Source organism: Triturus cristatus, chromosome 7, assembly GCF_964204655.1.
Source record: "Triturus cristatus chromosome 7, aTriCri1.1, whole genome shotgun sequence".
Classification (NCBI taxonomy): domain Eukaryota; kingdom Metazoa; phylum Chordata; class Amphibia; order Caudata; family Salamandridae; genus Triturus; species Triturus cristatus.
In genome coordinates this window covers 635,356,291-635,375,396 of record NC_140590.1, presented here as the reverse complement: position 1 = coordinate 635,375,396, position 19,106 = coordinate 635,356,291, and the positions used below count along the sequence as shown (strand labels likewise).

The following is a 19,106-nucleotide window of genomic DNA, read 5'->3' as shown; positions in this document are numbered from 1 at the left end:
GGGGTTCATATACAGCCCGGACGTTTCGCCGAAAATTTGCATTATCTCCAGTATGCGTGGTCCCGACCTATCCAATGCTGTTAAAAAGAATAAGACATCATCGTCATATAATGCTAACCTGTCCGATAGGCCAGGGGCCCACTCAAACCCCTTCAACTGTGCATCTATACGCACCCACGTCGCCAACGGCTCCATGGCGAGGGCGAATAAATAGGGCGACAGGGGGCACCCCTGTCTAGTACCCCGACGAATGGGGAAGCTGGACGAGACCGCTCCCGCCCCGCGGACCGAGGCTGTCCGTTCGGTATACAAGAGCATCACATACAACAGGAATCGAGGGCCGAGATTAATCCAGCGAAGGAGGGCAAACAAACCCAGCTTAGAGAATCAAATGCCCTGTCCATATCCGCCAGTAAGAGCGCTGCCGGCTGCCCCGTCTTTCGGACCATCGCCAGTGCTGCATGTGCCCGCCTTATGTTGTGTCGCGTCGCCCTATGAGGCATGAATCCGGCCTGGTCCGGGTGGACCAAAGTCGAGATATGAAGTAGGAGGCGATTAGACAGGGCCTTGGCCAAAACCTTGGCCTCGAGATTGAGGAGGGAAATAGGGCGGTATGAAGCATGTTGTTCCGGAGGCCGACCAGGCTTGTGGAACACCACCACCTCTGCATGTCGCCAGTCCTGTGGGAGCTGACCGGCCTCTCTGGCCTCCTCCACCGCCACCCGATAATAAGATGCTAGTTGTAAATTGTATCGACGATGAAACTCGCTTGGGAACCCATTGGGTCCCGGTGCCTTCCCCAAATTGAGCTCCCCTCGGGCCTTGCTCAGTTCCTCCTCCGAGCGGGGGAGTTCCAACTGTTGGCGTGTCTCGCCGGGCACTGCTCTGGGCGGGAGGTCCTCAATAAACTTGACCACCGTTGCCTCCGATAGGCACTCCCTAGGGGCGTATAAATCCGCGTAGTAGGCGGCGAGACTCTCTGCTATGGTCATAGGGTCAATGATCGGCACTCCCTTCTCATCCAGCACCCCCGGGAGGACCTGAGGAGAAAAAACACCCTGGCAGAGCCGATGCAGCATCTTGCTCGACTTGTCGCCCCATTGATAAATTCCGCTGCGTGTCGCAAGCCATACTTGGCGAGCCTCATCCATAAGGAGAGAGGCATAGGACTGCCGTGCCAGCAGTAGCTGTCGCAACTCCAGCCCGCCACCCGCCCCCCGGCTCCGACGCTCAAGCCCTTCCGCCTCCGCCCTAACCAACTCATCTCGACACTTTCTACGGGCCGCCACGCTCCATGCAATGTCCACCCCACGTAGAGTGAGCTTCAACGCCTCCCATAGTATTACTGCACTGGGGGCCGACCCCGCGTTAGCGACAAAATAATCCGCGATCGCCTCCCTCATACACCTCTCGTAATCAGCGTTCTGCAAGTTCCACACTGCTAGTTGCCAGCGAAATGGTTGCCGCCCCCAACCTAACCGCAACGCCACGGATACCGGTGAGTGGTCCGACAGCCCCCTAGTAAGGATCTCTGCGGACATTACTCGCGTTGCGATTGCCCGGGGTAGAAAGACATAATTCAACCGAGAGAAAGACTTATGAACCGCGGAGAGGTATGTATATTCCCTCTGATCTCCATGTACATGTCGCCAGGTGTCAACCCAATCAAGGCTCCCAACCAAGGAGTGCAATTTCGTGGGATGAGTGCCACCCAGACCCCCTCCCGCCCTGTCCCTACCCATATCCATAACATCATTCCAATCTCCACCCACCACTACAGCCACGTCCGGCATGGCCGCCCACAAAGAGAGCAACCGCTCCACCAGGGACCATTGTAAGGGGGGAGGGGCGTAGACACAGCCGAGCACAATAGACTCCTCCCCAATCATACCCCGAAGAAACAGATACCGCCCCTGCGGGTCAAGCCACTGTTGCGCATGCACGTATGGGACCCTACGATGTATCAATACCTCTACCCCCCTAGAACCCTGTATGAACCCAGCGTGAAAGACCTGCTGGAAGCCATAACGCTGCAGGCACAGGGCCTTAGAGCCCATCAGATGTGTTTCCTGTAAGAGGAGAATGTCAGCTCCGACCCTTTTCGCCTGACGCAGGACTGCACCTCGCTTAATTTTGCCCAGAACCCCACGTACATTCCAGCTGACAATGCGGACGGTGCCCGGGACCTCCCAGCCTTTACGTTCCCAAAAGCCATGGGGCGATCAGCCTGGATGGAGCACGGATATGAGGTCCCAACCGCAGGTGTGTACAACCAGATGGGCACAATGTAAAAGCGCAACTCGTCCCCCTAACCAAAGCTCTTCCCCATAACAAACCCCCCCTCCCCATACCTCATAAACACTGAAGTACCTGTCGCGGCGGGGTTGACCCCAGGCCCCCAACAGGGGGTCACGGACTGCATCCGCCAATGGATCCCCAACTGACAGCCCATATCGCCCAGGCCCACCCCCCACAAACCCTGAACAGGTGGGGATACAGCCCTCCTAGAAGCTCCCTCCAGACCCATAAAAGCAAACAGTCTCATAGTCTAATGAAGGAAGCGCCCCGGAATCGCCCTCCTCACAGGCATCAAGGATCCAATGTCAGGGGCTGGGAGGCAGGGTCCTCCCGAGCCGGGGCTCCACGAGAATCAGAGAGCCTCTGGGAGCGCGATCGTCCATGCCCTCTCTGGGGCCGTCCACGAGCATTCCTTGATGGCCCCTCACTTAAGGATGAGTCTGACTGCAGCCCAGGCGGTGTACGCACCCGCACACGGACAGTTTCGTCAGTCCACTTAAAGACCTGTTTCGGTGAATCAAAGAAGTGCCCACTGCGCCAATTTTTGCATCCAGCATATCCCGGGGTTGGGTAATCGCCGCCATCAGGGCCGCGTTGTCTGGTACGGCATCCTGAGAGGCCCCGGCGGCCCCACCAGTCGCCCCCGGGCCAGTGAACTTGTCTATAGGCCCATGTTTCGTGGGTCTGCCACCACCCTTGTCTCTCGTCATGACAGCTTGCAGCGGACTCTCCGCACCTTCAGGCCAAGGTGGACGGGGCACCTGCACCAGTGCCTCCCCTGCGTCTGCACACCGTAGGCAGAACCGTTGCCCGGCCTGCGCCCAAGGAACGGAGGGAAGGAAGGGAGAGAGGCGGGAAACACCCCCGGCCCGGGGACCGCAATCCACCGGCGTGAGCCTCAGCCCACAAACCGACTTCACACCAATCTGCCCGTCAAGGTCGTCAAGCACCCAGGCTGTGTGGCCCCGCCGCCAGTAACGCCGTCCGCCTGACCCCAACCGCTCGTCCGCGGTCTCAAAGGGCGCGGCTCGATGCAGCCGCCGATCACAGGCCCCGCCGCCACAGTCCGAACAGGTGAACGTATACCAACACAGGCCAACCAACTGGTATTCACGCCCAGGGCTCACAAAGCAGCAAAAGTCCCTCAGGATACACCGCCCCCTCCCTGTGGCCGCGCCGTCCCTTCTGGTCTTTCTTACGCCACTGGCCCGTCACGGGACGCCCCCGATGGAACACACTCCCTACACGGCGAGTCTCTGCAGCAGCCCAGGGCTCCCCCAAGGCCGAGGCACCATGGGGCCCGATCTCAGTCCTCACCCCCGGGACCCCGAGGAGCAAAGAGCCTTCAGGTAGCTCCCGTGCGGCCTCCCTAGCCTCACCGCCCGATGCAGCCGCCGATCCCCCAGCACCAGAATCAATCCCAAAATGGGGGGGAGGAAGGGGCGCTCGCTCCTCCCGCTGCCACTGCCACACTGCGGCCGCCAAATGTCCGGGAAGGGGGGCCCCCGCACCCTCAGAGACCAGCCTCGCTCCCGGGCACACTGTTCAATCACGGCCAATATTCTCCGCTGGCCGGGGCGTCGCCCCCCCGCCCCTCACCGGTGCTCCCTATGTCGACTTGTGCAGTCCCTGGGGCCGACCTGCCCCGTGAAAATCACCGCCGCCACTAGGCCATCTGCTCCGCAATCCACTGCCTCAGGCTCACAGGGGCTGCCGCGCGTCGGCTCCCGGATGCACCAAATTTGAGACCCCGGCTCTGCCTCCGATCCCCAGGCTGCGCCGCGCGCGCGTGCCAGCGTCCGAGGTCCGCTATGCCGGTCGCCGCCGTCGCGCACCAATCGCCCTCTGCCAATGACCGGTGCCGCCACGCTCCCTCCAGGACTCGTCAAGGGTCCGAGGGAGCCAGGATGATCGTCGGATAAACGTTGGGCTGGACAGAGCTGGCTAGCACACGTCCGCCATGTCGGCTCGCTAGGCCACGCCCCGACTAAGACTTCTTTGAACAAAAACAAAGTGCAAACATCCGGACCCAACACCAGATGTCGATCTATGCTAAAGCATATGAATATACAGCTCTGTATGCCAAGAACAGATGCATACTGGGTAAGTAGCATTTTCCTATTGCAGCGCAAACTTTTTATAGATTCCCACACTATGCATATATCCCGTCACCTAGCGCTTGGAGTTGTTAAGTACTGCTGGTGGTGTTGCAATTTTTTTTTTTTTTGAGCTAGACCTGTAAGAATCCCAACCCTTCCAGTCTGGGCCAAAAAACCCTTTGTGTGTGTAAGTTGTGATACTTTTTTCGGCCATGGAGATCAGAGGTAGATTCTCCATCTAACTTTAGATTCCCCTATGCTCTGTCCCTCTTCCCTGTTCTGTGGAGTGAACCTCTGCTCAGCGTAATAAGGACTCAAATTAGATTTTGGCACACTGTCACCTTGAAAATCTTTCCAATAATCTCTGTCTCAGGATGCAGAAAAAGGATTAAAAAACTGACATCAGCCCTAGGAATGGGTCTGACATGTGTCCATGCTCTGTCCTTTCTTGTGGGTATGGTATCACTGCGGAACCACCGGCTACCACCTGTTGACACACGAGTCTATGTTGGGAGAAATGTCCAGCTCTAGTCCGATTTCTGGAATATTTTAAAAGTGAGGAATCAGCAGTTAGATAGGGTGTTTACCAGAATAAGCATTACCAAAGGTAAATAACTTGTTCTTCATTGAATTATTTGGCCATTGTTTTCATTGGGTGAACACTATTGCTTTCAGATGACTCATTAATATTTTTCCCCTGTTAATGGTTGTAGAATTATTTGACTCTGCTACTTTTAATAGAGTATGTTCTGTATAATTTTTCTGATAGAACGAACCGCTGAGATGACACCCAAAGATGGCACCACCACTCTGCCAATCTTCCATCAGTCTAATAATGATGAAACCAGCAATAGTAGCAGTACTGTGTTTACAGAATTCAGTTGTACTCAAAATGAAACCAGCAGTCCATTTGATGATGCAGACAATGGAGAAAAGGGATCTCAGGCTTTATCTTGTAGTCAGGATGAAACAGGTAATTGCATCGGGACTGGGCATTGCATCTGTCTTCATTTTCTACATTGCTCTTTTAGCTGCAAAAACCATGTCCGTAAAAGAGATTTTTCATTACCTCATGGGGTTTACTGTTGATCCTGTTAATCATTTTGCCCCAAACTTTATTTTTATTGGGTATCACGTAAACAAGCTAGCTCCATCAAAAAATCCTCTGCATTCCACTCTCTGCCAAACCACCCAAAGAGGAAAAAAAGCCCAGAGATCCACGTAATTTCATAATAGAGCTATAATCAATGCGATTCTGTAATCCCATTATAAATACACCCCCCTAATTTCTTTATAATCGGGGACTAGTGAAGCACTCAGTCGCCGACTATAAAGAAACGAGGTCGGAACTCTATTATAAGGTATTGCAATCGAGTTCTGCTGTCACAATGCCTTTCTGCTGGAGACAGCAGCCAAGGTGCAAGGCAGATTAGGTCACAGAGCATAATTGAAGCAGCAGTTTAAAGCAAAGAAAATAGAACATTGCTTTCCTTCTGCTCTATTTTAGAAACAGTTGTGTAGTTCCTACTAATCTGTAGGATCTGCGCATTGTTTAGACAACATAATCTAAGGGCTTGGTGATATGTTGGTCTATAGACCAGCTAGCTCACAGTGCACTGTAAGCTCCACGAACCTACCAGAGAGTGAGCAGTTCTCCAGTATTGGATCTTTCATTGATTCACATGCTTGAATCATCCCTGTCGTCGCAGTGGGAGTCCCACGGTATACATATGAAAGCAGTATATAAAATTACCATAGGCTACCATGCAATGAAAAGTCAGTGAAATAGCCTATCTATCTTCTTTTGTAAAAAAAAAAAAAAAAAATCCAACCAATAGCCAATCAGGCGACTGCACCCTCTAGAACAATCGCAAGAGAGGCTAGGTTCCTCAAATTTTCTACCGCACATCGTGTGAAAGGGAGTCTCCCTGAGCTCTGCTTTCTTACCAGAATTTCTTCAAACATGTCTGGATCTTCTAAGAAGGGTCTCTTCAGGTCGTGTGGATCGTGTGGAAAAAAGAGGCTGCATTCTGAAGATCCACATAAGAGATGCATCTACTGCCTTTACCCTCAACACAAGGTAAAAGATTGCTAGATATGTAGAACTTTTTCTAATAACCTCAAGGACAGGGAGTGTAGACTACTAATTTGGCTTAAACTTAAGGCAAAATCTGATGTTCTCTCTGAGGATGAGGAGAGCTCTACCTCATTGACTTCTAAAGAAACACCTAAAAGGAGAGAAAGATCTCTGGACTCTCCTGAGGTTTCTAAGAAGGCGGCATCAAAGAAATCTCATCAAGAGGAAGAAAATACCTCACAAAAAAGAAAGCTTCTATTTCCTACTGAGGAAAAAAGCCTTTAAAAAGACAGACAAATATTCTATGAAGATACCTGTCTCTAAAAACTTGCACGTTAATTTCTGTGTCTTCGACGTCGAGAAAACCATCCTCAAAACAAGTTTCACCATCATCGTCGAAGAAATCTTCATCGGCGACGATGGTCCCTTCGACGACGTTTCAGGTGACGACGAGTGCTGTACTACTGACGATCTCATCGGCGACGACAACATCGACGACGACTTCAACTTTTTCGTCGGCGTCCTCGTCAACAGTGGTCCCGTCGACAACAGTTGTACGATCGACAACGGTGGTTCCGTCGATGGCTACGACCGCGACGACTACAATCTCGTCGACGATACAGACGACGGCCGTATCCGGTCCTATCATGTCCTCCCCGACAATGCAGACACCTTTACCGTCGACAGTTGTTTTATTTGACGCCTGGCCGTAAGAGTCCATCTTACCTGCAGCTTACACCAATGTATCCGTCAAAGACGTTCTTGTCGACAATTTTTGCAAAATCCTGCAATAATATCTCCTTTACCTCCTTCAACATTCTTGGAGGTATCTGATGATGAAGGGGTGTTTGAACCTGCAGATAGTCTTTCCCGATTACATGTAATGTATCAGGAAGATGACGATGAGGACTATGGTGGATACTATCAACAGGAAAATCCCCATCCTCATGCAAAAATGCAATATATGGAGCCAGTTACCCAACCTATGGTTCACCTTCCTGTTGCAATGATTAAAGATCTTCAAGATTTGTTACGAGACTATCGTACACGTTTTCCTTCAGCACCTGTTCCTCCACCTCCTCAACCGCCAGTCACTACAGCACCTCATACTTCTGTGCCTGTGTCCACACCGTCCCAGATGGGAGATACTAGTGGGCCACTACAACATCAAGATGAGAGAGAGATTGAGGATATCCAGCCTCAGAAGGAGGGACAAACAGGGGAGCAGTGGGATGACTAGTATATCTACACCAGCTTCTCCATCTCCTCAAATGATAGAATCTCCGCCAGAGGACATCGGCGGTTTTCATGCTTTGAGAGAGCAGCAGCACGTTTCCAACTATCGCTAACAGTAAAGCAATCAGACTGCTTTCTTTATGATTTTAAAAACACATCCAGGAAATCGGTTAGGTCTATCCCTATTGTTGACCACATATGGGAAGAAGGATTAAAAGTGATGAGAACACCAGCCACTGTTATTCTGGTTTGGCCTAGAATTGACAAAAAATACAAGGCTCCGTACGATGCCTTACAAGTCATTCTAAGCCTGATTCTGTCATCTCACAGGCTGCACAACGGAGATCAAGGAATCCTCTAATGCCCATCACTGCTCCACCTTACAAGGAAGGGAGACATTTGGATTATATTGGGAAGAGGTTTACAACCACATCAGGAGCAACTGTTTGAGCTGCCAATGCTATTGCGATTCTAGCCAGGTACGATCGACAGATGTCGTCGGATATTGCCCAATTTTTAGATCTACTTCCAGAAGACAAAAAGATGGAAGCGAGGAAAAGCCTGCTTGAAGGAGAGAGGTCAGCATCCGAAATCATGGATGCTTCCATGGATATTGCATCTTTGAGTTTCCGCCAGCTTGCTGGAGCTGATGTTCTGAGACGCCAGGGTTGAGGAAAGGCAACTATGTTCCGCCCTGAAGTACAAGGCAAAATTTTGGATATGCCGTTTGATGGTGAGTCACTCTTCGCCAAGCATGTTTATGATGCTTTGCAAACCATCAAAACAGATACGGACACGGCAAAAGCTCTAGGAGCGCTCCAATACAGAAAGACCCCCTTTCGTGGAGCACAAGGCCGAGGAAACTATTCGTTTCGAGGAGGTTATCAAAGGTACCAACCTCAAACCTACACCTATTACCGGCCATCCTACCAGCAGCAACAGCAATATCGTGCACCACCACAGGCTGCCTACTCCAGACAACCTAGATGAAAACAGGCGCAGCCCAGAGATTCTGGTCGTAAGCAGTGACGACACTTCGCTGCCTGCCGCACCTATGTCTTCCCTGAAGAAAACCCCTCTCAAATTTTCTGCATCAATGGAAACAAATAACCTCAGACAAATTGGTCCTAAATATAATAAGGTATGACCATACCTTAGAGTTCACCTCAACGCCACCTCATCACCCGCCTCAAAGATCAACACCACCCCATCTTCAATTATTAAAGAAAGAAGCTTTGATAATGCTTCAAAAAGGAACAAAAGAAGCTGTTCCGAGTTTCAGAAAGGAAAAGGTTTCTACTCTCGCTTTTTCCTGGTAAAAAATAAGTTGGGAGAGTTGCGTTCCATTTTGGACCTCAGAAAGCTCAACAAATTCCTGTTGTAGAAATTCTTTACATGGTCAATCTTCAGGAGATTTTACAACTTATGAACCATTCGGATTTTTTTTTTTTTTGCAAGCCTAGATTTTAAAGACGCATACTTCCATATCCCTATCCACCCCAAACATCGAAAATGTCTGTTTCTTTGTGGCAGGTGCGAAATATCAGTTCAAGGACTCTCCCTTCGGCCTTCACTCAGCTCCACGGTTTTTGGCTAAATGTCTTGCTCCCGTGGCAGCGTTGCTACGGCTAAAAGGCCTACAGATCTTCCTATCCCTCTATGATTGGCTGGTAAAAGCCCCTTCTCTTCATCAGGCTTCAGAGGACATCTCTTTCTGCCTTCAGCTATTCCGCTCTCTGGGACTGGCAGTCAATCTTCGAAAATCCATTCTAGCCCTTTCTCATTGGCTAACGTTTCTGGGTGCGCTACTAGACACTCTACAAGACAAAGTATACTTGTCAACAGAAAGGCTGAACACCATCCTATCTCTGGCTAACAACCTTTACGGAATAAAGTGCACTTCTGTACGTCTCTTCAAATCATTTCTCGGGATGATGTCTTCCATCATTCTCATGGTACCTCATGCTCGACTAAGCATGAGACCAATTCAAGAGCAGTTGGACGCCCACTGGCTTCACATATCAGGATCATTTGATGACATAGTTCGAATCATTCCGGTCATGAAGGATGCACTTCTTTGGTGGCAATCTCTTCACAATTTCTCTCTGGGAATGTCATTCCTGTCTCCTCTTCCGGAATTTGTTCTGACAACAGATGCATCTTTGGAAGGTTGGGGAGCACATCTACAAAACCTCCAAATAAGTAGCAAATGGAGTCTCTCTCTCTCCAAGATGCATATCAATTTTCTGGAACGTATTGCAATTTCTCTAGCCCTCCAGTCATTCCTTCCAAGGATAAGGGCATCCTCCGTTCTCATACGTACAGACAGCACCACCTGCATGCATTATCTAAACAAGCAGGGGGGGAACAAGATCTCCAATCCTATCTTGGGAAGCCCAAAATATATGGGAATGGACTTTGCAGCATCATATAACTATCAAGGCAGAGCATCTCCCAGGTATAAAAAAAACAACTTGGCAGACAATTTGAGCAGGTTGAGTCAAACGAATCATGAGTGGGAACTCAACATATCGGTCCTCAACCACATCTTCCAGAAATGGGGAACACCCAACTTGGACCTGTTTGCATCTCAAGGAAACCAGAAATGCTGGTTCTTTGCCAGCAGGGAACCTCGGACAGGGTCATGGGGGATTGCGTTTTCGATAAGATGGTCTGGAATCTTTGCGTACGCTTTCCCCCCCATATCCTCTGATCTCCAGAGTGTTGATGAAAATGAAACAGGAACCGTGCCAACTCATTCCTCTACGTTGGCCTCGTCCACACTGGTTCACGGAGCTGCTCCTAATGTCGCAATCAAAACCTTTTCACCTTCCTTTGTCAGCCACCCTACTGAAGAACAACGAGCAGATCCTGCATCCGCACCCAGCTTCTCTTCAATTGCATGCCTGGAACCTGAGTACAATGAATACAAGGACTTAGTTATTCCTCAGGATTCTAAGGATATTTTTCAAGGGCAAGAGCTGAGTCTACTACGAAAAACTTATGGACTGAAATGGAAGCGTTTTTGCTCTTGGTGCCATAGCACTTGTACTCACCCTCTTCGCTCTTCCCCAGAAAAAAGTCTGCCTTATCTCTGGCAAGCTCAGGTCTGGCTTAGGCTTCCATAAGAGTGCACCTCACAGCTATTTATCGATATAGACAGACGTCTGACGCCTCTTTTCTTCCTTCATCATCTAACAGTTCATGAAAGGCCTTTTCAGAATTTTTCCTCCTATTAGGCGTCCTTCACCTGAATGGCGTCTTAATGTGGTCCTTTTGCAATTAATGAAACCACCTTTTGCGCCGATCCACAAAATAGAGCTCAAATTTCTCTCATGGAAGGTGGCTTTGCTTCTCGCACTTATTTCGTCCAGACGAGTAAATGAAATTCAGGCTTTCACCATTAAAGAACCTTACTTGCGTTTCACAGAGGATTGCATAATGTTACGGACAAATCCTAAATAATTGATATGATGTTAAGTACCATCTCATGAAGTTTTTATTTTAGCATGTATGTTATAACCCACCATCCTCTAAGGTACAAAGGTTTATATTACAGTACTATGAAACATACATGTTTACAAAACTGCTAGCTACTCTGATTCAAGCATGTGAATCTATGAAAGATCCAATACTGGAGAAGAAAATTAGTTACTTACCTGTAACTACGGTTGTCCAGTATTGGTATCTTTCATAGATTCACATGTGACCCATCCTCCTCCCCGGAGAGGCTTCCTTTATTCTCTAAGGTTTATAATTGCACACTTGTGCTTGAAAATCTGAGGAACCTTGCCTCTCTTGGGACTGTTCTAGAGGGTGCCGTCATCTGATTGGCTATTGGTTGGATTTGTTTCTTTTTTTACAAAAGAGGGTAGATAGGCTATTGCACTGACCTTTCATTGCATGGTAGCCTATGGTAATTTTATCTACTGCTTTTATATGTATACCGTGGGACTCCCACTGCGACAACTGGGATGATTCAAGCATGTGAATCTATGAAAGATACCCATACTGGAGAACCGTAGTTACAGGTAAGTAACTCATTTTCTATCTGGCAACCACTGAACAGTGATTACTCGGATATCTTGGAAACAGTACAGAATCCTTCGCTCAGTCACTCATGCCTACTTTCTCCCAGAGAAGTTTACAGAATGCACAGTGTGACGTATTCACTATATTCATTGAACCAACGTTATTCCTGTATAAAATACATGCGTTGCAATGATTAGGACACAAAAGCAAATAAAGGAGATTACAGGCACCAGGAGAGTGAACAGGAGATACATTTCTACCATGGTGCTGAAGCAATGAATATTTGCAGGCATATATGCAGTATGGTAATCTAATGTACTCCAACGATGCGGACCCTACACTATGTGTACCTAGAGTGTGTATGGGTGTAGAGCCAAGAATCCCCCCCCTAGGGACGATCCAACCCCATTACTTGATAGGAGAGAGTGAAGTTATGGATATGTAGAGCGCGCTGTTGCCCTGTGGATTGTTAGGATGAGTTTTGTACCTAGTGTGTAGAGAGGCCTAGTACATGGTGTTAAAGGAATCGTGATAATGTGCGAAGCTGCATGTGTAAACAAAGTAGTTTCAGAGAAATTAATCCAACATTGTAGTGCATGCAAATGTGTGCAAAAGTTCACAGCTAAAATGTTATTTTCTAGGACAATGTAAGGAATAAGCTGCTTCACTACATGGGCCTAACTCTGGAATATAACACCCACTCCTTATCCTAAGGGTCAATATATAGAAGCTATATAAAAAGCCAATATATCCGCTTATCTTAAACATGGAATAAAAGGTTGTAGGAAGCTGGCTCTGTATATACTATACCAATATGAGGTATAGTGTGCACAGTCCAGTGGAACCCCAAGGATAGGCAGAGGTAAAAGTAGATAGCACCTTACTCTCTATTTATGGTGGTGTGGGCGAGCAGTAAGGCTTTATCAGAGAGTAGTGTTAAGCATTTTTTGTACACTCATGCAGCAAATGATGTCACACACTCAAAGACTGAACTCGGACCAATTTGTTAAAAAAAAAAATATCTAGTTATATTTATTTTCTCGATCCAAACAAGCCTGGTACAAGTAAGTGTAAATGGTACTTTTCAAGGCAGGTTGAATAATATAAGCAAGCTGAATGAAAGTGTCTTTGTTACAGGTTTGTTAATCTTTTCAATACAGTGGAAATTACTGTTAGATTACTTTTGGTTACTTTACAGATTAATTTATGGATTATTTTTTCTACTCAGTGTGATATGTGTAGATATCACACTGGGGCATTTCCTAGAGAAAAGGTAAGTAAAGCAGTTTTTTGTTATTTGCAGTTTTTCAAGTTCTCGTACAAAACCAACAATTTTCAAGGAAAAACAGTCAATGTATTTCTATAGAGAAAATGGGGTTATCGGTTAACAGGTAAGTACTTGGTTGTGGGAATTGGTATTCTGGGGTAAGAACCAGGGTACCCCCAGAGTAAAGGATGCACTCTCAATGCACCCTCAGCAACACTAGCGTGGCCGGGTGCAGAGTGCTGAGGCCCAGTGGTATCCAATGGGGGCATATGGAGCCTCAGGTTGGTGGCTGCTCACGAGCAGGCCACAAGGTTGTGGGAGCAAAGCTCCTGGTGTTAGGCTCAGGGCAAAGGAGATCCGAGTTAGCACCCAAAGTACACCTGCAGCGGTGGCTGGGTGCAGGGTGCTGTTTTGGTGTTGGGTGCCCTGTTGATTTCAATGGGGATTCTCCGGTTGCAACAAAGACTGCAGGCTCGAGGACGAAGATCTTCTGGAGGTGACCACCAGTTGGACAGGTAAGTTGGGAGGCCTGCGGAAGATGGGACCCCGTCGGTTGGTCCACCCAAGACCGTGGGACATCGGGTGCAGGGAGGTCTTTAGGTGTTGGGTTTTATTACCAGCTCCCGTTGCGGTCCAGAAAGAGGCTTCAGACTTCGCTTGGAGACTAGAGGCAGGACAGAGATCACCAGATCTCTGGTCAGGATCTCCGGGAAGACCTCCTTGTGGTGTTGGGCCAATCAGGCCGTAGGTGCCAAGTGCATAGTGGTGCAGACTCACGGTTTTGGCTGGGGCCAGAGTCTGTGGGTGAGCAAATCCGGTGTTCACGGGAAGCAAAGTCTTTGACTTAGAAGTAAGGGCAGGTCCTCGGGGTTCTTGAGGTTGCTGGCTACAGGACACACAGGGATTTTGCTGGAGCAGGTTTGAGGTGGTGACAGGTCGGTAGGGCTGGGGCCAAGTCGGTGGGCGTCCTCCTCTTCTTAGTTTCAGCATGGGTTCTTCGGTCCTTCTTCTCTTCTTCTTGTCGATTCTTGTCTGAGGAGGCAAGGTTCAGGGTTGCCCCTAAATGCTGAATTTAGGGAGTTACGGGTAGATAAAGGATGGGACCAATGGGTCCCTTCCTTGGGGTGGGTACACCCCCTATTATACCTCCCTCCAGTGGGATGGGGGCATATGCCTCACTCTGGTTGGCTAGTTCCCCCCATCTCAAGATGGCAGTGTAATGAAAGGTCTCAGATCTCCCCTGGACCAAGGTATGTACCGTCACTTTCCCAGGGAGAGAATATCAGTTCCACACTTATGGAATATAACATATACACAGCACTTCCTAAGGTGGGCAAACTTTCAAAACTCCCCCCAAAGGCAAGGCAAGAAAACAATATATACACAGCACTTCTCTAGAGCGAAATATACTTTGCACATCACTTGCCAGGAGTAGAACAACTTCCAATAACACAATTACCTGCTAGACGGGAATTCACCCATCCTTCTACAACATAAAATACTTGGCCAAGAAGAGTCCACACCTCCTGCTACAAGGAAAAGACAAATTGGTATATCTGGGATGTATTTATTAGTGAATAGCACCACACGGTAAGCCAAATGCACCTATCATAGCAGACTCTAACATATCAAACACAATCAAGGCAAACATATATGTAGAAATATATACATGTTCGAGGCATGTGGGCTGCTGAATTCATATCTGTGCATAGATCGCCGCCTAGTGTTGGGTCCGGATGATTGCACATTGTTGTCCTGGAAGAGTCTTCGAAGTATCACGAGATAGGTGGCTCCTCCCCTGGACTACAGTGCGCATGGGCATCCTCTCCATCCTCAGATTGTTTTTTTCCGCCATTGGGTTCGGATGTGCTTATCCTAGCTCAAGTTAGGAAAACTTTATTTAAGGCCAAAAGCCTTTAGGTATTGTCGGTATTGTTTGCGTTCGGTATCGACAAATTATTATACTTGTTCTCGGACTTATTCACACTTCTCGGACCTAGTTTCGGTCCGAACATCGATCGACGTTCGAGGATGGAATCGAGGACTCCCTTCAAGAGATGTCCTTTATGTCATGCGAAATATCCACACATCGATGTCCATCCGGTTTGTAACAAATGTTTATCACTGGATCATGATGAGTCAAGGTGTATGGCCTGCGCCCGGTTCCGGTCAAAGAATACACTTCGGAATCGACGGGCGGCTAGATTGGAGGCCAAACAATCGGCGCCTAACCCGGTTAACATATTCAGCACCGAGGATGAAGAAGTCGAGAGCGTCGAAGAGATAGACTCGAGCCATGCTTCGGAGCATGAATCTCAATCGGACGACGATGATGAGGTGATCTTCGAGGACGAAGACGTCGCCGACTGGGTAGGAGACGACGATGAGGCCCTTGGGGCCGAGGAAGATAGCTCGGGCGAGGAGCTAGGCCAATCCGTCGATGCGGAGGCCGAAGGAGACAGTCTTGATAAGGCTCAGGTCGAGGGATCGCCTGCGGGCCTTACCCAAGATCAGTCGGATCGTTCTACAGCCCCGCCTAAAGGCCCGGCTTCGAACATTTCAAAAGAGCCAACAATATAAAAAAAGACTGGATTCGATTCAGTGAAAGCGAAACCAAACACAGCACCGGTCAAATCGAAACCGAAAGTGCAACTGGTTCAGGTCGGATCGAAGGCATCGAAGCCCTCCAATCCGTCGACACAGAAAAAGGACATCGGCGCAGACCAAAGAAAGAAGGACTTCGGTACCGAGAAACCAAAAAAGGGCTTCGGCACCGAGACACAGAAGAAGTCCCGAGAAGACGCAACGGCCTATGGCACCGAAGGTTGGGGCATCAACCACCAAGGTCACGGTGGTCGATCCGACTACGTCAACACCGAAGAGTGCGGCGACTGCCAAAATATCGGATCAAAAGGGCGTCGATCCCAAACTTCGGATCGAAAACCCGAAGGCTGGGAAGAAACCGGAGACCGCGTCAAGACCTGTCTCCAAAGAGCCTATCTGTTCCAAAGCACCGTCTGCATTCACGTTGCAACAGGTGTCGGAGTCCCTAAAGCGCATCGGGGAACGGGCAACCCTCTAACCAAAAACGGGTCCCGAACCACACAAGGTCGCCAAAGCTCACTCGGCGCCGGCACCGATCAAGTTTGGATTGCCGCCACCAGGGGCACCGAAGATGTTCGAACTTAGGAGGAGTGTCGAACAACCACGAACAGTGTCCACGGAAAGAACCGATGTCGAGGACTCGCAGGACCAGTTTATCGACGCCGACACTGGTAGGCTGTTGTTCCGCAAGCGGAGAATTGTTCCAGAGAAGGCTTTGGACTCATACAAGATTCCACTAAAAAGGAAACTGGCATCAGGTTCGACGCCAGTGCTTGTAGAAACATTCCAAACCTATCATCAGGAACCACCATCCTTTTCTCCTACACACTCGGAGGCGGATGCAGGAGAGGGCTATATTGGGGATGATACCACTTATCCTGTGGATAATGACCCTGATGACCAACAGCAAGACCAAGATCAAGCATGGGGAGACCCTACTGACCAAGGTGACCCACAAGATGCTCCTGACACTCATCTTTATAATATCAAACCATCTCCCACTGAAGATACTGCTGCTTTTAACGCCCTCATTGAAAGGGCAGCTGCCAATCACGGAGTGGAACTCCATTCTGACTCTGTGGATGAGGATTTCTTGGTGGACACGTTCTCCACATCAGAAAGAACGGTCAAGACTCCACCAATGTTAAAAGGGGTTCTTAAACATGCTAAGGACATCTTTAAGGAAACGACCAGGGCACGGGTATTGAACCCGAGAATAGAGAAGAAATACAAACTAGCACCCGGAGACCCAATGTACATTAAGGGTCAATTGCCGTTGGACTCCATGGTAGTTTCTAATGCTCGCAAGAGAGCTAACTCGCAGACTACAGGTGATGCTCCTCCTCCAGACAAGGAGTCCAAAGTGCTAGAAACATCAGGCAAAAGGGTAGCAGCACAAGCAGCAAACATCTGGCACATTGCCAACACTCAGGCACTCCTGGCCCGATACGACCGGTCACACTACGATACACTAGAAACACTGCTAGAACACCTACCAGATGAATACAAAGATGGAGCGGAGATCCTCATCAGAGAGGGACAACTCATTACAAATGCGTCCATCAAATGCGCACTAGATGCAGCTGACACTGCAGCAAGGGCAATTAACACTAGTGTGATGTTGAGGAGGCACGCATGGCTGAGAATATCAGGCTTCAAACCTGAGATTCAAAATAATATCTTGAATCAACCAGTCAACCCAGACTTTTTATTTGGCCCCGAGGTTGACACTACACTGGAAAAGATTAAAAAGGACACTGAAACTGCGAAATCTATGGGGGCTCTACAGTCGCAGCAGTTTTGGAGTGGCTCCTTTCGTCGCCCCGGGAATAGAGGAGCAGCTAGAGGTCAGGGGTCCCAGCAGCAGTACAGTAAATGAGGTACCCAGAGTACCTATAATAAAAACAATAGGGGTGGATATCGTGGATCCAGCACCAAAGGCAGAGGACGAGGACACAACAACACCAGGTCCTCCGCCAATAACAAACAGTGACGTCTTGTCGCTGCCCCCACGCCCACATAACACCGTTCGGGGGAGACTTCAACAGTTCCTGCCAGTCTGGAGATCCATCACCACAGACAGGTGGGTCAGAGAAATTGTCCAGTACGGTTATTGTCTGGAATTAACATCCAATCCACCCAACATACCACCAAGACATCGTCCTATGTCCGCAGAGCACTTGACATTATTGCGGCAAGAAGTACTAAGTATGCTGCAAAAAGGAGCCATAGAGCTCGTGCCTATGGAACAGCGGGGGTCAGGGGTGTACTCTCTGTACTTCTTAATCCCAAAAAAGGACGGGTCTCTACGACCTATACTAGACCTCCGCCCTCTCAACCAATACATTCTGCCAGAGCATTTTCATATGCTCACCTTCCAGCAGGTTCTGCCATTACTCAGTCAGGGAGACTTCCTAGCAACACTAGATTTAAAGATGCGTATTTCCACATACCCATACACCATCACACAAAAAATATCTCAGGTTCACTCTTCAGGATCAGCATTATCAGTTCAAAGTACTCCCTTTCGGAGTAACAGCGCCCAGAGTCTTTAGCAAGTGCCTAGCGACAGTGGCCGCACACTTAAGGAGACAGCACATTCACGTCTTCCCTTACCTGGACGACTGGCTTGTTCAGGCAAAGTCAGCCCAGCAGTGTGCCCGCCACATATCCCACACCATTCACCTTCTTCACACTCTGGGATTCTCACTGAATTATCCAAAGTCGCATCTCCAACCCGCCCACGTACGGCAGTACCTGGGCGCGACTATAGACACTCTGGCTGCAAAAGCTCAGCCAAATTTAGCGAGAATCAACAGCATGCAACTGCTGATAAAAGTTTAGACCACAACACTCACTTCCAGCGCGAGTGTTCATGCAGTTGATGGGCATGATGGCCTCCTGCATCTTCATAGTCCCGCACGCGAGACTACATATGCGCCCGCTTCAGGAGTGCTTGGCACGTCAATGGAATCAGACTCAAGGACAGTTGAAAGACCTAGTGTTGGTGAGCGGTCGGGCATACAACTCTCTGCATTGGTGGAATCCACAAAACCTTTGCAAGGGCCGACCGTTCCAAGAGCCTGTTCCACAAATAATACTGACAGCGGACGCGTCTCTCCAGGGATGGGGAGCTCATGTACTCAATTACACAGTGCAGGGACTATGGACGACACAGCAACAGAAGATGCACATCAACCTTCTGGAACTGATGGCTATCTTCCTGGCAATGAAGGCATTCAAAGTACACTTGTGCAACAAAGTCATGTTGATCCGGACGGACAACATGACTGCCATGTACTACATACAGAAGCAGGGAGGAACACACACTCCACAGTTGTCTCATCTGGCTCAGAGCATGTGGAAGTGGGCCATTCAGAGGAACATGTTCCTCATGGCGGAACACCTCCCGGGCAAGGACAACCAGATGGCGGATCTGCTCAGCAGACACAGCCACCAAATGCACGAGTGGGAGCTGTGAGAAAGTGCCATC

General features: G+C 49.0%; 1 protein-coding gene across 5 annotated transcripts in view; it reads left to right on the top strand.

The window, feature by feature from the left end:
- The window catches only part of BPTF (bromodomain PHD finger transcription factor), a 1,440,172-nt gene that overhangs the window by 121,013 nt on the left and 1,300,053 nt on the right, over window positions 1-19,106 (top strand). For all 5 annotated transcript variants that reach the window (XM_085617259.1, XM_085617261.1, XM_085617262.1 and 2 more), the window contains exon 6: window positions 5,167-5,370. In XM_085617259.1, coding sequence (XP_085473385.1) covers window positions 5,167-5,370 — 204 coding nt within the window. The remainder of the gene's footprint in view (window positions 1-5,166; window positions 5,371-19,106) is intronic.